This window comes from Diplotaxodon limnothrissa, linkage group LG7 (genome assembly GCF_057381915.1).
Source record: "Diplotaxodon limnothrissa isolate DT_005_m linkage group LG7, D_limnothrissa_male_GT1.1, whole genome shotgun sequence".
Lineage (NCBI taxonomy): Eukaryota > Metazoa > Chordata > Actinopteri > Cichliformes > Cichlidae > Diplotaxodon > Diplotaxodon limnothrissa.
This window is the reverse complement of record NC_140602.1, coordinates 45920475-45940725: the sequence shown is the minus strand read 5'-3', so window position 1 is coordinate 45940725 and position 20251 is coordinate 45920475. Positions and strand designations below refer to the sequence as shown.

At 42.0% G+C, this 20251-nt stretch overlaps 2 protein-coding genes across 2 annotated transcripts; both read right to left on the bottom strand.

Moving 5' to 3' along the window:
- Positions 1-964: 964 nt before the first annotated feature.
- On the bottom strand, positions 965-3358 carry LOC146628964 (uncharacterized). Its single transcript, XM_085358243.1, has 5 exons — positions 3223-3358; positions 2112-2225; positions 1822-1932; positions 1633-1711; positions 965-1536 (listed from the first exon to the last, which is right to left on the bottom strand). The coding sequence occupies exons 1-5, from the start codon at positions 3322-3324 to the stop codon at positions 1445-1447; spliced, it is 498 nt and encodes a 165-aa protein (XP_085214369.1). The 5' UTR covers positions 3325-3358; the 3' UTR covers positions 965-1444.
- Positions 3359-8471: 5113 nt separating this feature from the next.
- Positions 8472-12062, bottom strand: LOC146628963 (uncharacterized). Its single transcript, XM_085358242.1, has 5 exons — positions 11909-12062; positions 10798-10911; positions 10507-10617; positions 10318-10396; positions 8472-10221 (listed from the first exon to the last, which is right to left on the bottom strand). Exons 1-5 carry the CDS (start codon positions 12008-12010, stop codon positions 10130-10132), a joined length of 498 nt encoding a protein of 165 aa, XP_085214368.1. The 5' UTR covers positions 12011-12062; the 3' UTR covers positions 8472-10129.
- Between the last annotated feature and the right edge of the window lie 8189 nt (positions 12063-20251).

The window sequence follows — 20251 nt, the reverse complement described above, 5'->3', positions numbered from 1 at the left end:
TATGCAAAAAAAACAAAAACAAAATTGAACAACTAGGACTCAGTTCCGTTTTTGAATTTTTAATATGAACCTGTTATGCTTTTCCCCATTTTCTGTCATATATACACTGCTACAGTAGGGTGGACTTTTATATTAAACATGTCCGGAGTTTCAAATAAAAAGTTCTCTGTGACATCACCAGGGTACACATTCCTGATAATGGCTTGTTTCAGGAAGTAGATGCATTGAGGCAATGCTCTTTAAAAAAAAAAACAAAAAAAAAAACAAAACAGCATGATGATTTTTGACCTGCGAGTCATGTAAAGCTACTCCAGCAGACTCCAAGAGTAAAACTGTGGAGTTTTAAATTTTTCTCTTTTTAGGGTGCACGCTTAGGATTCCATACTTTTACGGAGCCCGTCTGACTGGTTTTATCACTGCACATCACACGCTGGACCGCTTAAACATGTGGGCTCGTACACATCTCAGTGGGACTCCAACGCAGCCGCCTCTGTGAAAAGCCTCCAAATTAATCAAAACGGCAATCGGACGGCATGTCGGGTCTTCATGTAACAGCCCAATAAAGCTAGTGAGTGCAGATGATGTTGAACGTCGCTGTGTTCTGCAAAGGCGCTTTTCAAAATTGTGTGCACGTAAGTCAGAGAAATAGAAAGCGGGTGTGAGGGAGAGAGAAGCTGAGACACTGAGATAAAGCGAAGCAGTCAGGATTTGTCAAGTGTATAAAACCACAATCTGGTGTGTTTTGGCTGCAGCGGATCTCAGCTGCAGAGCTTTTTTAGGTGCGTTATTGTAGCAGGAAGTGCATGGGCGTATTTGCAGGCTCTGTGTCTATGTGCAGCTTACTCAAATGGATCACAAGGATGACTTATTTAAAGAGAATTAAGAATAACCTCATTAGTTATACCTGTATTTTTCTGTAGCTGGAGGGTCAAATGTTTAAATAATAAACAGGATTCAAAAAGTACAATTAGGGATCATTTTATTACAGACTTTTAAAGAAGCATTTGTAAATATAAGTTGCATTTGAAACTACTGGACCCCCTTTCTTTGGTTCAAGCCACTTTGCTTAATCAACAGGTCAGTGCGTTTAGAGTGCAGAGGGTATAAACAGCTTTTAGCTTTCATCCATACCTCCATCACACCTTTCAAAATAAAAAACACTCCACCTGTACAAAGCAATTTCCAAAATAAGGCTCATCTCTGTACCAACAACCCAAAACAGTGCTTATATTGTGCGTTTACGTGACAGGCTAAAAGATACAGTATACACGGTTAGAGGATCGCAGACTAATAAAAACAGCCTGGTGTAACACTGCTACAGAGGGTTGAAAGGTGGTGGGCTCGTCATCATTGCCGCAGGAAAGTGAGGTGTTGACGCTGGACTATTTCTCTTCTTGGCAGCAGGGAGCCAAACCGGGCCCAGCACAAAGCGTGAGCGCTCCATTTAATTGCTGGCTCTGACTGCCTCCTGCTGGTCATCTTGTTGCTTGAGACGATAGTCAGCAAGGGCTGCCTTGATGGCATCTTCGGCAAGCACTGAACAGGAAATAATTGGAGGTTAAATGTGCACATGTGCAGAGAAGTTTGGAAAAAAGAAAAAGAAGAGCCTTGGCGTATTAAAAGAAAACTTACTGGAGCAGTGAAGCTTAACAGGAGGAAGACTGAGCTCCTTGGCGATGTCTGTGTTCTTTATCTTCAAAGCTTCGTCCACCTGAAAATAAAAGCCCACACACAGCCATGAGCGGAGCAGAACACGCTAAATATTTAATAGATTAAACATTCAAAGGAGCTGAGATGCAGGTCTGTAATGTGTTCACTCACAGATTTGCCTTTCACCCACTCGGTGGCCAGAGAGCTTGAGGCGATGGCAGAACCACAGCCAAAAGTTTTGAACCTGGCATTCACAATCTTCCCCAGGTCATCCACCTCAATCTGAGAAAAGTTTTGACTGTTACTCATGTGACCAAAAAAAATGAGCAAGAAAAAAAACAAAAAAACAAAAAAAAAAAAAACCCAAACAATCCTGATCTCTCCCATTCTTTAAAATGTATCCCTACTAAACTAACAAAAATAAACGCCTTTAAGTCACACACACTTTGTAACAAACATACCTGAAGCTTCATTACATCCCCACAGGCCGGGGCACCCACCAAACCAGTTCCAACATTCTTGGAGTTTTTGTTCAGCGAGCCCACATTTCTGGGGTTCTCATAATGATCCACCACCTTCAGACAACAGAGAGGGGAAAAGGAGCATCAGGCCAAATGCACTCTTCCTGTTGCTGTCAGAATTCAACAATCACATATTTGCAGGAAGGAAATGCCATCTATATTCAGATACAATGGTAAAAAGAATGTGTACAAGTCTTGGCATCCTTGTTACACAACTACAACTTGACTCACTTGCATAACTGACACTGGCATGAGCAGATTACGACTGGATTTCATGGTCTACACAGTGCAAACTCTGTCCTTCAGCCCTCCTACTCTATTTCTTGCTGAGTCACTCTGACCAAGACAGTGTGAAGTGGCCGAGCATCGCAAAACCTTTTGCATTTTTCATCAGAAATTAAAGGTTTAAAGCCAGATTCCTCAGCTGATGGCTAAAACATGACCTCTTATCCAAGAAATAATTTTAATAAAAGGCATATAATGTCTAAACCTCCACAATCACCCAAAAACATCCAGCTAAACATAAATACATCACAGTTATGGCTGCCATGACCCGGTTAACCTGCTGTTGCATCAGTACACCTTCACAGGTATCACATAACATTTACCTGACTCTAGCACAACATACTGCCACCCTTTAAAGCGCATCAATCGGATATGGTTAAAACTGTGGCAGTGGACAGCTGGTTGCAGATTAGTGACGTTATTCCAGCCTTCAGTAAGCTAAATAGCTACAATGAAACAATACATTTGTTCATTTTAACGGGCTAGCATCATGGAGGTGAAGGGTTTGAGATAACCAGCGTAAAGGCAGTCTGATGTAACTTGAAACATTTGTGCAGCCAGCTAAATATAAGCCACCGTCCTATGGTTGTCAACAAAATGCCCGAGCAGAAAGATCTTACAGAGTCGTGGTTGCCCGTGTTTAGTAGATCAGTTAGCTGATATACTCCAGGATGCTTTCAGTAGGAGTAAACATGAACCAACAAGCAGCTGCGACGCTGTAAGCCGAGCTCCCCGTTAAAGAGAAGCTACAGACTGGACCACTTACCTTCTTGTGATAGCAACACTGAGTGATGAACTCGGGAGCGGAGAGCCTCCCAGTGAGGAAAGCCAGAGGACTGAGACACTTGTTCGCCACGGTGCTCGCCATGTTGATCCAATGTCGCAGTTAAGAAAGCTCGCAGCTCAAGAGAATGGAACTACACGTTACTGACAGGAGGAGGAGCTACAATAATCACATCTGCGCATGTCTGGTTTATGCAATTTACAAAAAACGCTCTTTTGATAATACAATACAATTAGACTTTCATTTGTTTATTTTTTTTTCTCTTTGTATTTTAATTGATCAAATTATCTCTCTTTACGAGTCTTTATCAAGCATTTAGTAGAGGTGGGTAGATTAAGCCAAATATGGAGTGCCACAGGATTCATACTTTAGTTTATTTCTGTCCTCTAAGGTTCATCAAAAAAGAAACATGCCTGTGCAATCGCTGCTCCACTCATGCAGTCACTTTGACATTAACTAATTATAAAAATAAAGTGTTATTGGTCGTCTTGGCTGTTAGGTTTGCTAACTGATTAACAATAGACTATATTCAGACATTCAAATAATATATTCAGCCCACTGAATTGTGTTAAATACTTTATTTTATTGGAAATGAAAAACTACACCTCAGACATGAATTCTGAAAAATTCCTGAGCCCTTTTGTGTTGACTGTTAGGTCCATTTTATTTATAGCCTAAGAAGCATTTAAATGGCAGGCGTTGACCCAAAATAGGAGACAGTCACGTTAAAAAACAAAAAACAAGTTTCAAAATACACGAAAAAGCTGAAAGGTGGGTTTTGTTCTGTTAACTAATTAATCTGTGAAGTTGAAAGAAAATGACAATGATTTAGTAGGGAGTAAAATGTGTTCAGAATTTGCTAATTGATGATGATTCATGTCATAAATCAAGACACACTGCTCTCCACTACATAAGCTGCATCAGCAATACTGGCCCTGTATTTACTTGGTATCAGATCGATACTGATATTTGCATCGCACTAGTATTTAAAGAAAACCTTTATGTTCTCCAGAGTCAAAAGATTACATTCAACTTATATGTGGGTTTTTCTTCTTGCTGCTGTTCCCTTGAGGGGTTGGCGCAACAGATCTTCCTGCATTTCACCCTATCTCTAGCATCCACCTCTGTCGTACAGCCCTCTGCATGTCTTCCTTCACTACAGCCCTGAATTTCCTCTGTGGTCTTCCTCTTTTGCTCCTGCCTGGCAGCTCCATATTCATAGAGTCCCGATCAAAAATTTAAGTCCACTTGAAAAATGGCAAAAAAAAAATCATATTGTGCATGGTTGGACCTTAACAAGGTTCCAAGTCAAGCTTCAACGTGCAACAAGAAGAAATGGGAGTGAGACGAAACTTTTTTATTTATTTTTTTTGAGATATTCAGAGCTCTTCTTTGGATGTTTGCTGCCTTTTCTTCTGTTCTCTGTCAGATAGATCTCACACTGCTTCAGTGATGTTGAGGTCTGGGCTCTGGAGAGGCTGAGTGATATCCATGCTTTTACTGCATTGCCAGTTTGTTTGTGTATCACTGTTATGATGAAATATGAAGCTATTTCTAATCAGTAGTTTTTGAGATGTTACTGCTTGGTGGATTAAAATCTGAGGGTACTTTTCAGTGTTCACAGTTTTATCATTTCATTTGACAAGATGCCCAACTGGACTGTCTCCACCGCGACAGAGCCTCCACCGTGTTTGACAGATAGACACTTACTGTTGTACCTCTCTCCTGAACTCCTCCATACATGCTTTCGTTGTATTATTGTAATGTCTTTAACTTTAGGGAGTGAATGAGCCAACTGCAAAACTACAGGCCTTCAGCTTTTGGGAACAACCAACTGCTCACCAACTTTGCTACGACGATACAGTCGTTCGTTCTTTACAATGAATACTTCCCGTACTCTGTCTGTAATCTGTGTTGATTCTTGGATGCTCTTAGTAAACAAGGGTGCTAAAGAGGGGTCCTCCCTTTGGAGTTGGACAATATTGCTCGGGACAACCAGGAGCTCCTCAATCTCTGGTTCAGGGAGTGACTCAGCAATTTCTGTCCCCCTCACTTTTTCCTGTCTTCTCTGCATTCTACTTTTCTTTAAATGTGGCCTATTTGGTCCATCAACATCCGGAATTTCACTGACTGAAAAGGGCAACTCACTCAAACCTAGCTCTGACTGAGACACTCTATTACCAGACCTAGTGACGACTAGCAGACCTTCACATGCAACATGCAGATTCTTCTCTTCTCTGTCTTTGCTAATAACTCTCCAAGAATTGGCATGTCCGGGTCCAAGACAATCTGGTACTGTAAGTACGTACTCCTTTTCATTAACTTGAAGGCAAACATTGGCAATAGGATAATCAACATTATCACCATGAACACACCAGACTTTAACAAAATGCGGTGTCGCTAGGGAGACAATCTTGCCTGACAAGTGTGCGGCTACTGCCTGAATCCAAGAGGGCAACACACTGCTTTCCCTCAATGAAAACACAGATGGTGTGCTCCTGATCACTGGAGGGTACGAGAGACTCAGTTTCCTCCTCTAGCAAGTCAAAACACTGTGGTGAAAGACACATGTAAGTCTTACTGACTTGCTGACCTGGGCAATCTGCCTTAAAGTGACCTGCTTGACCACAAGCATGACATACCAATGGGCCTCTCTGCTTTACTTCTCTAGCGTGGCTACTGCTAGTGATTGGAGAACTTTGTTTAGGGCCTTTAGCTCTGGACCCATTCCCACCCCCTGACTTACCCACAAATACAAGGGCTGAACTGGGTTTTCCTACCATGTACCCTTTTTGTGGGCATCCGGCTGCAAGAAAAGCCTCTGCCATCTCTGCAGCTTCTTTTGAAGTGGTGGAGTTGCACTCTTTCACCCAGGTCCTCAGCTCTGGGTTAAGAACTCTGAGAAACTGCTCCATCACTATGACATCTCCTATTTGGTCCTTTGTCTTCTCCTTTGGAAGCATCCACTTTTCATATAGGTCTTTAAAGCGCGTTCTCAGCTCTTTGGGTGTCTCATCGTCCTTCACCGTCATGTCGTGGAATCTGATTCGGTAAGTCTCAGCACTTATTTCAAATTTTTCAAGAACGGCGGTTTTTACTTTATCATAGTCCATCAGTGTCCATAGCAACATATGCCGCACGTGCTTTAACACTAAGAAGTGGAGCCAGATGCAGTGCCCATTCTTCTTGTGGACATCCTGTCGCAATCCTCTCAAAAGTGGTTAAGTAATGTTCAATATCTTCATCCTCACCATAGGGCTGCATCTTCGGGCCTTTCCAACCGCTTACTCTGCCCAGATTGGATGAATGTGGTGCTGCGAAAGATTCAGGGGGGTTTCCTCGCTGTTGAACAGGCTGTTGCACCTTTTGCCGAACTGAGGGTCTCAGTGGCACTCCGGAATCAGCTACTGCACCTTCCCACAGCACCTGATGCTCCCGGCGCTCCGACTGGACCTCCTGCTGCAGTTGGCTGAACTGGTGTTGCATTCTACGCCACCGTTAATCCTGGCGTTGTCTGTCCTGCTCCCATTTTGCCTCACGGTCAGCATGCTGTTGCATCAGGCCTTTCAATAAAGTTGAGAGCTCAGAGAGACTTTGTGCTTTGGTGCTGTGCTCACCCGTAGTTTCTGGCAGGTTGCCATCATCTGGGGCCTCCTCTGGGGGAAAATCTGTTGGCCCTTGAGGTTTCCTTGACTTGGTTGATTTCTGCATTGCTATCACCTATTGGCCTGGAGCCACTGCTGCCACCATTTGTGAAGTAGCGTAACATAAGCAGCATGGAAAGTGATAGGAAGACAGCATCTGCAGACTGTTCAAGTTTCTTTTAAGTGTTCTTTATTTTCTGGCGTAGCCTTTCAACAATTGTTTCACAAAAACATAAGAACCTTTCAGTCTTCTTCTTTTTCCTTTTACGTATTATTGGCGGTTGGCAAACAACTGCATGGTGCATTACCGCCACCACTGGTATGGAGTATGGACAGAAATCACGCTAAAAAAAAACAAACAAAAAACAAAAAAACAAAAACAAAACACTTCATATCCTCCCAAACAACTTTCCTTCTCTCAAAAACTGAAACAATGCCTGATAACATTTATCCCCCGACTCCTTCTGTAGTAACCCTACAAGATCAAGGTTCATATCAATGCTACTGAGATTTCGGACCAACCGTCTCCTCTCTACCATATATTTCCGACACTGCAAAATAACATGCTCCAAAGTTTCATCCGCTCAACAATAATCACATTTCCCTGAGGCATGCTTCCCTATCAAGAACAGTGTGGAATTCAAACCCGTATGCCCAAATCTCAGTCTTGACACCACCGCCTCCTCTCGCCTACTCCTTCTTGTGGATCGCCTCACTCCCACCCCCCTTTGAATTTTATATAACCACCTTCCCCTCCTGTCTTCGTCCCACTGTTTCTGCCATCTTCCCCTGATTTCTAGCTTAATAATACTCTTTACTTCCTCCTGACCAAAATTCACCGCCAGATCAACTATCTCATGATTAGTGGCTGCTTTTGCTAACCTGTCCGCTGCTTCATTCCCCCTTACCCCATAGTGAGCAGGGACCCATACAAACACTACCGATAGACCCATCATATGTATCCTGTAAAGGGTTTGTTGAACCTCTAATAAAATATCTGACCTACCTTTCGAATGACCATTCTGTAGACTAACCAAGGCTGCACTGGAATCTGAACAAATAATTGTGTTCAATGACCTCAAATCTTCCACCCACTGCACTGCTAATAGAATCGCTATCATTTCTCCTGTAAACACAGACAAACCATTATTAATCCTCATCCCAATTTTTACCATAAAGTCCAGAATTACCACTGCCACCCCCACTTGACTAGCTGGATTCTTCGAAGCGTCCGTATATACCTGCACATACCCATAATACTGATCTCTGAAACCCTGAACTATATTAGAGTCTAGACCGCCTGCCCCGTCCTTACTCTTCTGGCGCAACAAAGAAAAATCTACAGCTGCTTCAGGAAGTATCCATGGAGGGATTGCAGGCCTAGGCACTCGCCGACATATGTCTAAGTGGTCCAATTTAAGTTGGTGCGTTATTGTAGCAGGAAGTGCATGGGCGTATTTGCAGGCTCTGTGTCTATGTGCAGCTTACTCAAATGGATCACAAGGATGACTTATTTAAAGAGAATTAAGAATAACCTCATTAGTTATGCCTGTATTTTTCTGTAGCTGGAGGGTCAAATGTTTAAATAATAAACAGGATTCAAAAAGTACAATTAGGGATAATTTTATTACAGACTTTTAAAGAAGCATTTGTAAATATAAGTTGCATTTGAAACTACTGGACCCCCTTTCTTTGGTTCAAGCCACTTTGCTTAATCAACAGGTCAGTGCGTTTAGAGTGCAGAGGGTATAAACAGCTTTTAGCTTTCATCCATACCGCCATCACACCTTTCAAAATAAAAAAAACTCCACCTGTACAAAGCAATTTCCAAAATAAGGCTCATCTCTGTACCAACAACCCAAAACAGTGCTTATATTGTGCGTTTACGTGACAGGCTAAAAGATACAGTATACACGGTTAGAGGATCGCAGACTAATAAAAACAGCCTGGTGTAACACTGCTACAGAGGGTTGAAAGTAGGGGTGGGTTCTTATAATCGATTCATCGATTAAAATCGATTCTGGCTTGGATAACGTAAAATCGATTCATTAAAATCCTGAATCGATTTTTTAATATAAATTTATTTTGCCCAAAATGCCAGAATCTCAGGTGAAATCTCACAAAATTTCAAGAACCACCAAACAGTTAAGACAGTAAATGAGAGCAGGAACACGGATTCTGCACAAAGACTTAAACACACAGCGGGACCCGCGGATCAGAATCAGTTAGATGTCGCTTTTCTCACAGTCGGGGCTGAAAGCCGACAGCTCGCTGACTCTGATCTGTCGGCGGGTCTGCGCTTTGTGTGCACGCCCTTTATGCGCCGATTCTAAAGCTGTTAGTTTGATCTCTCTCCAAACAATATTGACTGAACCAGCAGCAAAAGAAGATCCAAACGCTTCACATAAACATCGTCATGAATTCACTCAGACTTTTACTGTTTTGCTTCCACTGCGATGCACAGCTCTCTCTCTCTGTACTTCAAGAACAGTTTCCCTTTCTTCATTATTCGCTTGCTTGTTACGCACAAGTCTACTGTTGTTTACAGGCTGTCGGCCGCTGTTTTTTCCCTTTTACATTCTTCCGAAAAGAAAACCTCATTTCTGCTGTTCAATACTGAACAAATTTAAACTTTTTAAAATTAGATTAGATAGAACTTTATTAATCCCTCGGGTGGGTTCCTCTGGGAAATTCGATAATTATTCGATAATTATTCAAAATGCAAAACGCTGTGTCTGTAATAAAACCGCTGTAACTTCAGAGGTGATGTTCATATGTTGATTAATGGTTTTCTTTCGTTTTTGATGTACTGCAGAATATTTTTATAAAATCCCAGGCCAGGAAAATCACCTTCATGTTTTTCTGTGTTTTATCCTCAGCTACTTTGACACAAAGGCCTCTGCTGTGATGCTCACACCTGTGATAAAGTCTTGCGTGTGTCAGCTTCCTTTTTATTGATACAAAAATATGTAAATGTACTGATCTGAATTATAATATTTCTGACTGTCAAAATTTCCCAGATTTAAATCGAATCGAATTAAATCGAATCGTGGATCGAATCAATTCGGGGCCTTGTGAATCGGAATTGAATCGATTCTAGAAATCAGTGACGATACCCAGCCCTAGTTGAAAGGTGGTGGGCTCGTCATCATTGCCGCAGGAAAGTGAGGTGTTGACGCTGGACTATTTCTCTTCTTGGCAGCAGGGAGCCAAACCGGGCCCAGCACAAAGCGTGAGCGCTCCATTTAATTGCTGGCTCTGACTGCCTCCTGCTGGTCATCTTGTTGCTTGAGACGATAGTCAGCAAGGGCTGCCTTGATGGCATCTTCGGCAAGCACTGAACAGGAAATAATTGGAGGTTAAATGTGCACATGTGCAGAGAAGTTTGGAAAAAAGAAAAAGAAGAGCCTTGACGTATTAAAAGAAAACTTACTGGAGCAGTGAAGCTTAACAGGAGGAAGACTGAGCTCCTTGGCGATGTCTGTGTTCTTTATCGTCAAAGCTTCGTCCACCTGAAAATAAAAGCCCACACACAGCCATGAGCGGAGCAGAACACGCTAAATATTTAATAGATTAAACATTCAAAGGAGCTGAGATGCAGGTCTGTAATGTGTTCACTCACAGATTTGCCTTTCACCCACTCGGTGGCCAGAGAGCTTGAGGCGATGGCAGAACCACAGCCAAAAGTTTTGAACCTGGCATTCACAATCTTCCCCAGGTCATCCACCTCAATCTGAGAAAAGTTTTGACTGTTACTCATGTGACCAAAAAAAATGAGCAAGAAAAAAAACAAACAAACAAAAAAAAACAAAACCCCAAACAATCCTGATCTCTCCCATTCTTTAAAATGTATCCCTACTAAACTAACAAAAATAAACGCCTTTAAGTCACACACACTTTGTAACAAACATACCTGAAGCTTCATTACATCCCCACAGGCCGGGGCACCCACCAAACCAGTTCCAACATTCTTGGAGTTTTTGTCCAGCGAGCCCACATTTCTGGGGTTCTCATAATGATCCACCACCTTCAGACAACAGAGAGGGGAAAAGGAGCATCAGGCCAAATGCACTCTTCCTGTTGCTGTCAGAATTCAACAATCACATATTTGCAGGAAGGAAATGCCATCTATATTCAGATACAATGGTAAAAAGAATGTGTACAAGTCTTGGCATCCTTGTTACACAACTACAACTTGACTCACTTGCATAACTGACACTGGCATGAGCAGATTAGGACTGGATTTCATGGTCTACACAGTGCAAACTCTGTCCTTCAGCCCTCCTACTCTATTTCTTGCTGAGTCACTCTGACCAAGACAGTGTGAAGTGGCCGAGCATCGCAAAACCTTTTGCATTTTTCATCAGAAATTAAAGGTTTAAAGCCAGATTCCTCAGCTGATGGCTAAAACATGACCTCTTATCCAAGAAATAATTTTAATAAAAGGCATATAATGTCTAAACCTCCACAATCACCCAAAAACATCCAGCTAAACATAAATACATCACAGTTATGGCTGCCATGACCCGGTTAACCTGCTGTTGCATCAGTACACCTTCACAGGTATCACATAACATTTACCTGACTCTAGCACAACATACTGCCACCCTTTAAAGCGCATCAATCGGATATGGTTAAAACTGTGGCAGTGGACAGCTGGTTGCAGATTAGTGACGTTATTCCAGCCTTCAGTAAGCTAAATAGCTACAATGAAACAATACATTTGTTCATTTTAACGGGCTAGCATCATGGAGGTGAAGGGTTTGAGATAACCAGCGTAAAGGCAGTCTGATGTAACTTGAAACATTTGTGCAGCCAGCTAAATATAAGCCACCGTCCTATGGTTGTCAACAAAATGCCCGAGCAGAAAGATCTTACAGAGTCGTGGTTGCCCGTGTTTAGTAGATCAGTTAGCTGATATACTCCAGGATGCTTTCAGTAGGAGTAAACATGAACCAACAAGCAGCTGCGACGCTGTAAGCCGAGCTCCCCGTTAAAGAGAAGCTACAGACTGGACCACTTACCTTCTTGTGATAGCAACACTGAGTGATGAACTCGGGAGCGGAGAGCCTCCTAGTGAGGAAAGCCAGAGGACTGAGACACTTGTTCGCCACGGTGCTCGCCATGTCGATCCAATGTCGCAGTTAAGAAAGCTCGCAGCTCAAGAGAATGGAACTACACGTCACTGACAGGAGGAGGAGCTACAATAATCACATCTGCGCATGTCTGGTTTATGCAATTTACAAAAAACGCTCTTTTGATAATACAATACAATTAGACTTTCATTTGTTTATTTTTTTTCTCTTTGTATTTTAATTGATCAAATTATCTCTCTTTACGAGTCTTTATCAAGCATTTAGTAGAGGTGGGTAGATTAAGCCAAATATGGAGTGCCACAGGATTCATACTTTAGTTTATTTCTGTCCTCTAAGGTTCATCAAAAAAGAAACATGCCTGTGCAATCGCTGCTCCACTCATGCAGTCACTTTGACATTAACTAATTATAAAAATAAAGTGTTATTGGTCGTCTTGGCTGTTAGGTTTGCTAACTGATTAACAATAGACTATATTCAGACATTCAAATAATATATTCAGCCCACTGAATTGTGTTAAATACTTTATTTTATTGGAAATGAAAAACTACACCTCAGACATGAATTCTGAAAAATTCCTGAGCCCTTTTGTGTTGACTGTTAGGTCCATTTTATTTATAGCCTAAGAAGCATTTAAATGGCAGGCGTTGACCCAAAATAGGAGACAGTCACGTTAAAAAACAAAAAACAAGTTTCAAAATACACGAAAAAGCTGAAAGGTGGGTTTTGTTCTGTTAACTAATTAATCTGTGAAGTTGAAAGAAAATGACAATGATTTAGTAGGGAGTAAAATGTGTTCAGAATTTGCTAATTGATGATGATTCATGTCATAAATCAAGACACACTGCTCTCCACTACATAAGCTGCATCAGCAATACTGGCCCTGTATTTACTTGGTATCAGATCGATACTGATATTTGCATCGCACTAGTATTTAAAGAAAACCTTTATGTTCTCCAGAGTCAAAAGATTACATTCAACTTATATGTGGGTTTTTCTTCTTGCTGCTGTTCCCTTGAGGGGTTGGCGCAACAGATCTTCCTGCATTTCACCCTATCTCTAGCATCCACCTCTGTCGTACAGCCCTCTGCATGTCTTCCTTCACTACAGCCCTGAATTTCCTCTGTGGTCTTCCTCTTTTGCTCCTGCCTGGCAGCTCCATATTCATAGAGTCCCGATCAAAAATTTAAGTCCACTTGAAAAATGGCAAAAAAAAAATCATATTGTGCATGGTTGGACCTTAACAAGGTTCCAAGTCAAGCTTCAACGTGCAACAAGAAGAAATGGGAGTGAGACGAAACTTTTTTATTTATTTTTTTTGAGATATTCAGAGCTCTTCTTTGGATGTTTGCTGCCTTTTCTTCTGTTCTCTGTCAGATAGATCTCACACTGCTTCAGTGATGTTGAGGTCTGGGCTCTGGAGAGGCTGAGTGATATCCATGCTTTTACTGCATTGCCAGTTTGTTTGTGTATCACTGTTATGATGAAATATGAAGCTATTTCTAATCAGTAGTTTTTGAGATGTTACTGCTTGGTGGATTAAAATCTGAGGGTACTTTTCAGTGTTCACAGTTTTATCATTTCATTTGACAAGATGCCCAACTGGACTGTCTCCACCGCGACAGAGCCTCCACCGTGTTTGACAGATAGACACTTACTGTTGTACCTCTCTCCTGAACTCCTCCATACATGCTTTCGTTGTATTATTGTAATGTCTTTAACTTTAGGGAGTGAATGAGCCAACTGCAAAACTACAGGCCTTCAGCTTTTGGGAACAACCAACTGCTCACCAACTTTGCTACGACGATACAGTCGTTCGTTCTTTACAATGAATACTTCCCGTACTCTGTCTGTAATCTGTGTTGATTCTTGGATGCTCTTAGTAAACAAGGGTGCTAAAGAGGGGTCCTCCCTTTGGAGTTGGACAATATTGCTCGGGACAACCAGGAGCTCCTCAATCTCTGGTTCAGGGAGTGACTCAGCAATTTCTGTCCCCCTCACTTTTTCCTGTCTTCTCTGCATTCTACTTTTCTTTAAATGTGGCCTATTTGGTCCATCAACATCCGGAATTTCACTGACTGAAAAGGGCAACTCACTCAAACCTAGCTCTGACTGAGACACTCTATTACCAGACCTAGTGACGACTAGCAGACCTTCACATGCAACATGCAGATTCTTCTCTTCTCTGTCTTTGCTAATAACTCTCCAAGAATTGGCATGTCCGGGTCCAAGACAATCTGGTACTGTAAGTACGTACTCCTTTTCATTAACTTGAAGGCAAACATTGGCAATAGGATAATCAACATTATCACCATGAACACACCAGACTTTAACAAAATGCGGTGTCGCTAGGGAGACAATCTTGCCTGACAAGTGTGCGGCTACTGCCTGAATCCAAGAGGGCAACACACGGCTTTCCCTCAATGAAAACACAGATGGTGTGCTCCTGATCACTGGAGGGTACGAGAGACTCAGTTTCCTCCTCTAGCAAGTCAAAACACTGTGGTGAAAGACACATGTAAGTCTTACTGACTTGCTGACCTGGGCAATCTGCCTTAAAGTGACCTGCTTGACCACAAGCATGACATACCAATGGGCCTCTCTGCTTTACTTCTCTAGCGTGGCTACTGCTAGTGATTGGAGAACTTTGTTTAGGGCCTTTAGCTCTGGACCCATTCCCACCCCCTGACTTACCCACAAATACAAGGGCTGAACTGGGTTTTCCTACCATGTACCCTTTTTGTGGGCATCCGGCTGCAAGAAAAGCCTCTGCCATCTCTGCAGCTTCTTTTGAAGTGGTGGAGTTGCACTCTTTCACCCAGGTCCTCAGCTCTGGGTTAAGAACTCTGAGAAACTGCTCCATCACTATGACATCTCCTATTTGGTCCTTTGTCTTCTCCTTTGGAAGCATCCACTTTTCATATAGGTCTTTAAAGCGCGTTCTCAGCTCTTTGGGTGTCTCATCGTCCTTCACCGTCATGTCGTGGAATCTGATTCGGTAAGTCTCAGCACTTATTTCAAATTTTTCAAGAACGGCGGTTTTTACTTTATCATAGTCCATCAGTGTCCATAGCAACATATGCCGCACGTGCTTTAACACTAAGAAGCAGTGTTGGTCAAGTTACTTGAAAAAAGTAATCAGTAATTAATTACTGATTACTCCCCCCAAAAAGTAATCCCGTTACTTTACTGATTACTTATTTTCAAAAGTAATTAATTACTTAGTTACTTAGTTACTTTTTAAAAACACGATTTACAACCTGAAGAGGTGATAAAGTGATAGATCTTTCAGCCCAATTCTACTTTTTCTACATAATCCATCATACAAAATGTAATCAAATGGAAAAGTCTCTTTTTTTTAACTTGTTTTATCAGTTTTAATCTTTTAACTTTATGCATCAAGCAAAACATTTAATTATATGCAACATTCTCTGACTTGAATAAATTAGTTTAACATTTAAACCTATTTTCTACACATTCCAGCACATAAAATAAAATATTTTTTGTGTTTTCACTCACTCTTTCAAACAGATGCAAGTAAAACACAGCAGAAAATAAATAAAGTCAAAGACTCAGCGGTCCTTTTGCTCTATTTTCACCTGTAAAGCAGGAGCAGGGTAGGCGGAGGGTTACCCTGGTGTAGGTGTGCTGCGGTCAGTTGAAGAATCCGCGCGAGTGTCTCTGTGAGTTTCCCATCACATCGTAGCTACTCGGTGCTTGCTCGGAAGTTTAGGGGTTTTTTTCGCTGTAAAAAGAAGTTTTCTTCCCACGCACGATGGACGCTAATGTTTTTGTCACTTTTTATGGAATCAAACTCAAAGTAAGGTCAGTACTTCCACGCTTTAAACGCTGCACGCTCATACTCTCTCCCGCACTCGATATATTATCCATTGTTGATCTGCACACAGCTGCTGTCACCAACGTCGCACTTGCTTACGTCACTGTCATGAGACATTCTCGCAAAAAAAAATCACGGTTTTAGTAACGCAGTAACGCAGCGTTCCTACGGGAAAGTAACGGTAATCTAATTACCGATTTTGCAATAGTAATCCCTTACTTTACGCGTTACTTGAAAAAAGTAATCAGATTACAGTAACGCGTTACAAGTAACGCGTTACTGCCCATCTCTGCTAAGAAGTGGAGCCAGATGCAGTGCCCATTCTTCTTGTGGACATCCTGTTGCAATCCTCTCAAAAGTGGTTAAGTAATGTTCAATATCTTCATCCTCACCATAGGGCTGCATCTTCGGGCCTTTCCAACCGCTTACTCTGCCCAGATTGGATGAATGTGGTGCTGCGAAAGATTCAGGGGGGTTTCCTCGCTGTTGAACAGGCTGTTGCACCTTTTGCCGAACTGAGGGTCTCAGTGGCACTCCGGAATCAGCTACTGCACCTTCCCACAGCACCTGATGCTCCCGGCGCTCCGACTGGACCTCCTGCTGCAGTTGGCTGAACTGGTGTTGCATTCTACGCCACCGTTAATCCTGGCGTTGTCTGTCCTGCTCCCATTTTGCCTCACGGTCAGCATGCTGTTGCATCAGGCCTTTCAATAAAGTTGAGAGCTCAGAGAGACTTTGTGCTTTGGTGCTGTGCTCACCCGTAGTTTCTGGCAGGTTGCCATCATCTGGGGCCTCCTCTGGGGGAAAATCTGTTGGCCCTTGAGGTTTCCTTGACTTGGTTGATTTCTGCATTGCTATCACCTATTGGCCTGGAGCCACTGCTGCCACCATTTGTGAAGTAGCGTAACATAAGCAGCATGGAAAGTGATAGGAAGACAGCATCTGCAGACTGTTCAAGTTTCTTTTAAGTGTTCTTTATTTTCTGGCGTAGCCTTTCAACAATTGTTTCACAAAAACATAAGAACCTTTCAGTCTTCTTCTTTTTCCTTTTACGTATTATTGGCGGTTGGCAAACAACTGCATGGTGCATTACCGCCACCACTGGTATGGAGTATGGACAGAAATCACGCTAAAAAAAAACAAACAAAAAAACAAAAACAAAACACTTCATATCCTCCCAAACAACTTTCCTTCTCTCAAAAACTGAAACAATGCCTGATAACATTTATCCCCCGACTCCTTCTGTAGTAACCCTACAAGATCAAGGTTCATATCAATGCTACTGAGATTTCGGACCAACCGTCTCCTCTCTACCATATATTTCCGACACTGCAAAATAACATGCTCCAAAGTTTCATCCGCTCAACAATAATCACATTTCCCTGAGGCATGCTTCCCTATCAAGAACAGTGTGGAATTCAAACCCGTATGCCCAAATCTCAGTCTTGACACCACCGCCTCCTCTCGCCTACTCCTTCTTGTGGATCGCCTCACTCCCACCCCCCTTTGAATTTTATATAACCACCTTCCCCTCCTGTCTTCGTCCCACTGTTTCTGCCATCTTCCCCTGATTTCTAGCTTAATAATACTCTTTACTTCCTCCTGACCAAAATTCACCGCCAGATCAACTATCTCATGATTAGTGGCTGCTTTTGCTAACCTGTCCGCTGCTTCATTCCCCCTTACCCCATAGTGAGCAGGGACCCATACAAACACTACCGATAGACCCATCATATGTATCCTGTAAAGGGTTTGTTGAACCTCTAATAAAATATCTGACCTACCTTTCGAATGACCATTCTGTAGACTAACCAAGGCTGCACTGGAATCTGAACAAATAATTGTGTTCAATGACCTCAAATCTTCCACCCACTGCACTGCTAATAGAATCGCTATCATTTCTCCTGTAAACACAGACAAACCATTATTAATCCTCATCCCAATTTTTACCATAAAGTCCAGAATTACCACTGCCACCCCCACTTGACTAGCTGGATTCTTCGAAGCGTCCGTATATACCTGCACATACCCATAATACTGATCTCTGAAACCCTGAACTATATTAGAGTCTAGACCGCCTGCCCCGTCCTTACTCTTCTGGCGCAACAAAGAAAAATCTACAGCTGCTTCAGGAAGTATCCATGGAGGGATTGCAGGCCTAGGCACTCGCCGACATATGTCTAAGTGGTCCAATTTAAGTTCCCTAGCTCTTCCCCCCACCACCCATCCAAAGCTCTTTAACTCCCTCCTGCCCTTCTCCCAGCAAGGTCTAAGTACATCTAATGCAGGGTGATCTGTCCCCTGACCCTGTAGGTTTGCCCATTATGTCAATGTAAGCTGTTCCCTCCTCAACCCTAGTGGCATTTCCCCCATCTCCACCTGCAAGGCTACAGTGGGAGTCGCCCCTGTACAAAGTCTCAACACCTGATACTGAATCAAATCTAGCTTTCTAAGAGAAGTGTCTGCTGCCGAATTATATGCCACACAACCATAATCTAACGTTGACCTCACCAATCCAGTGTATATAGCCCTCAGGGACTCCCTATCTGCTCCCCAATCCTTCCCAAACACCTCAAAATGTTCAAAACTTTTTTACACTTATCCACCAATTCCTGAACGTGTGCACCCCAAGTTAACCTCTCATCAAACCACAACCCCAGAAACTTAAATTTCCTCACTCTTTCTAATCCTATGCCATATAGCTTCAGCTTAATTTCCTCATTAACCCTCTTACTTGTAAAAAACATTGTCTTAGTCTTATCAACTGAAAACTTGAATCCCCACGACCATTCTTCCACTTTACCAACCGCTTCCTGTAACTTCTTTACAACAAAACCAACATTCCTCCCTCTCCTCCATCATCAGCAAAAAGTGAACACCCCACCCTCTATGTCATTAAACACATCATTAATCATTGAACCTGTCAGTCTTCTTCTTCTTCAGTCAAGTTTAACGGCAGCTTGCATCCAAAACTGTTGCATTACTGCCATCTCCTGGCTGTTAACCGTCCGTCACTCCTGAATCCTCAGATCCTCTTGATGAGACCAGTACTTCTCAAAAACGAAAAACCACCACTTTCCCTTCACGATGACTTAACTTATCAACCACTTGTCCAAATGTAAGTTCCCTTCCACCACTCAGTTCACCCCACATCACCCTCCTGTGTACCTGTCAGTCAAAAGCTCTCCTGCTTTATATAGAATTCCACTCACACCTGGATCTCATTAACCTCTACAATTGGGAAAACAGGGTAGACTAAATAACACAGTCTAGACAAAGAAACAGGAATAAAATCATTTTTCCACTTAACAAACTCATTCACCCAACGAAACAGTTTGAAAAGTCAATCTCTTCACGTAATCTGACTCATGAGGTTATTTTAAATGAAATAAACAATTTTACACAAAAGAAACACCCCTTCATTTGGTTACACCCAATTGACATGATCAGGAAGTACTGGGGCGGCCCTTCCCACATACCTGTTTTACACATAGGACCTGCTCAAAGGAACACACAATGGTAAGTATAACCAAACTACATAAACAAATGAAAGATCCAAATCAATTAATGATGAAGTGACATTTAGCTTTAAGTACATTTGCACAGATGAAATGAATATAACCAATGCTACCACAAACAGACCCAGGATAGTATGTAGAGCCAAGGTTACATGTGTTGTGTTTACATTAAAGCATTATGATAGACTATACAGGATAACAGAACACAAAATAACAATATATGCAAGTGACAAATGGCAAATGAATTCTGTCCTAGCCACTTTGTCACAGGCTTGTGTATTTTTGCTGCTAGGTTAAAGCCACACCCTTGAGCTTTACTAATAAGAAACAGAGAGGAGCTGTATAAATGTACCAATATTGATCTAAAATGTGTCGTGAGTGAGATTTATTTACTGCTTCCTTGTCTTGTGATTCCTGAAATGAAAGTTGTTTATTAATCTTTTTTCCCCACTTGGTTTGTTGCATAACAGCTTGGTATTTGATTTTGGGGAACTGCAAAAGGAACAGAACTCAGAATGTCCTGTACACGTGAGCTAATTGAGCCATAACTGATTCTACCTAATAATGTTGTGTAAACTGGTTTTTACAATGTGGGAATTCAATTTTTTTAGATGCCATGTGTAATATTTGTGGTATTGTATGTCTCCCATCTGCAGTAAACCAGTTTAATTATTTCTTATGAGGTCTAATGCGAGCTCAACCACAGATTACAGTTTTACACAATAACTTCCATTCCACTAAAATGATCTGTAGGCACAATCCTGGTCAAGAAATGTGATATTTTTTTGCCTAAGTTTTGGAGGATATCTCTTTTTGGATATTACAGCAGTTTTTTCCCTTTCTCTTCTAGTTTCCTGTTGCAAAATACCTACGTCAGTACTTACTGAGTACTACTGCCCAAGAAACAGAAGTGAGAAA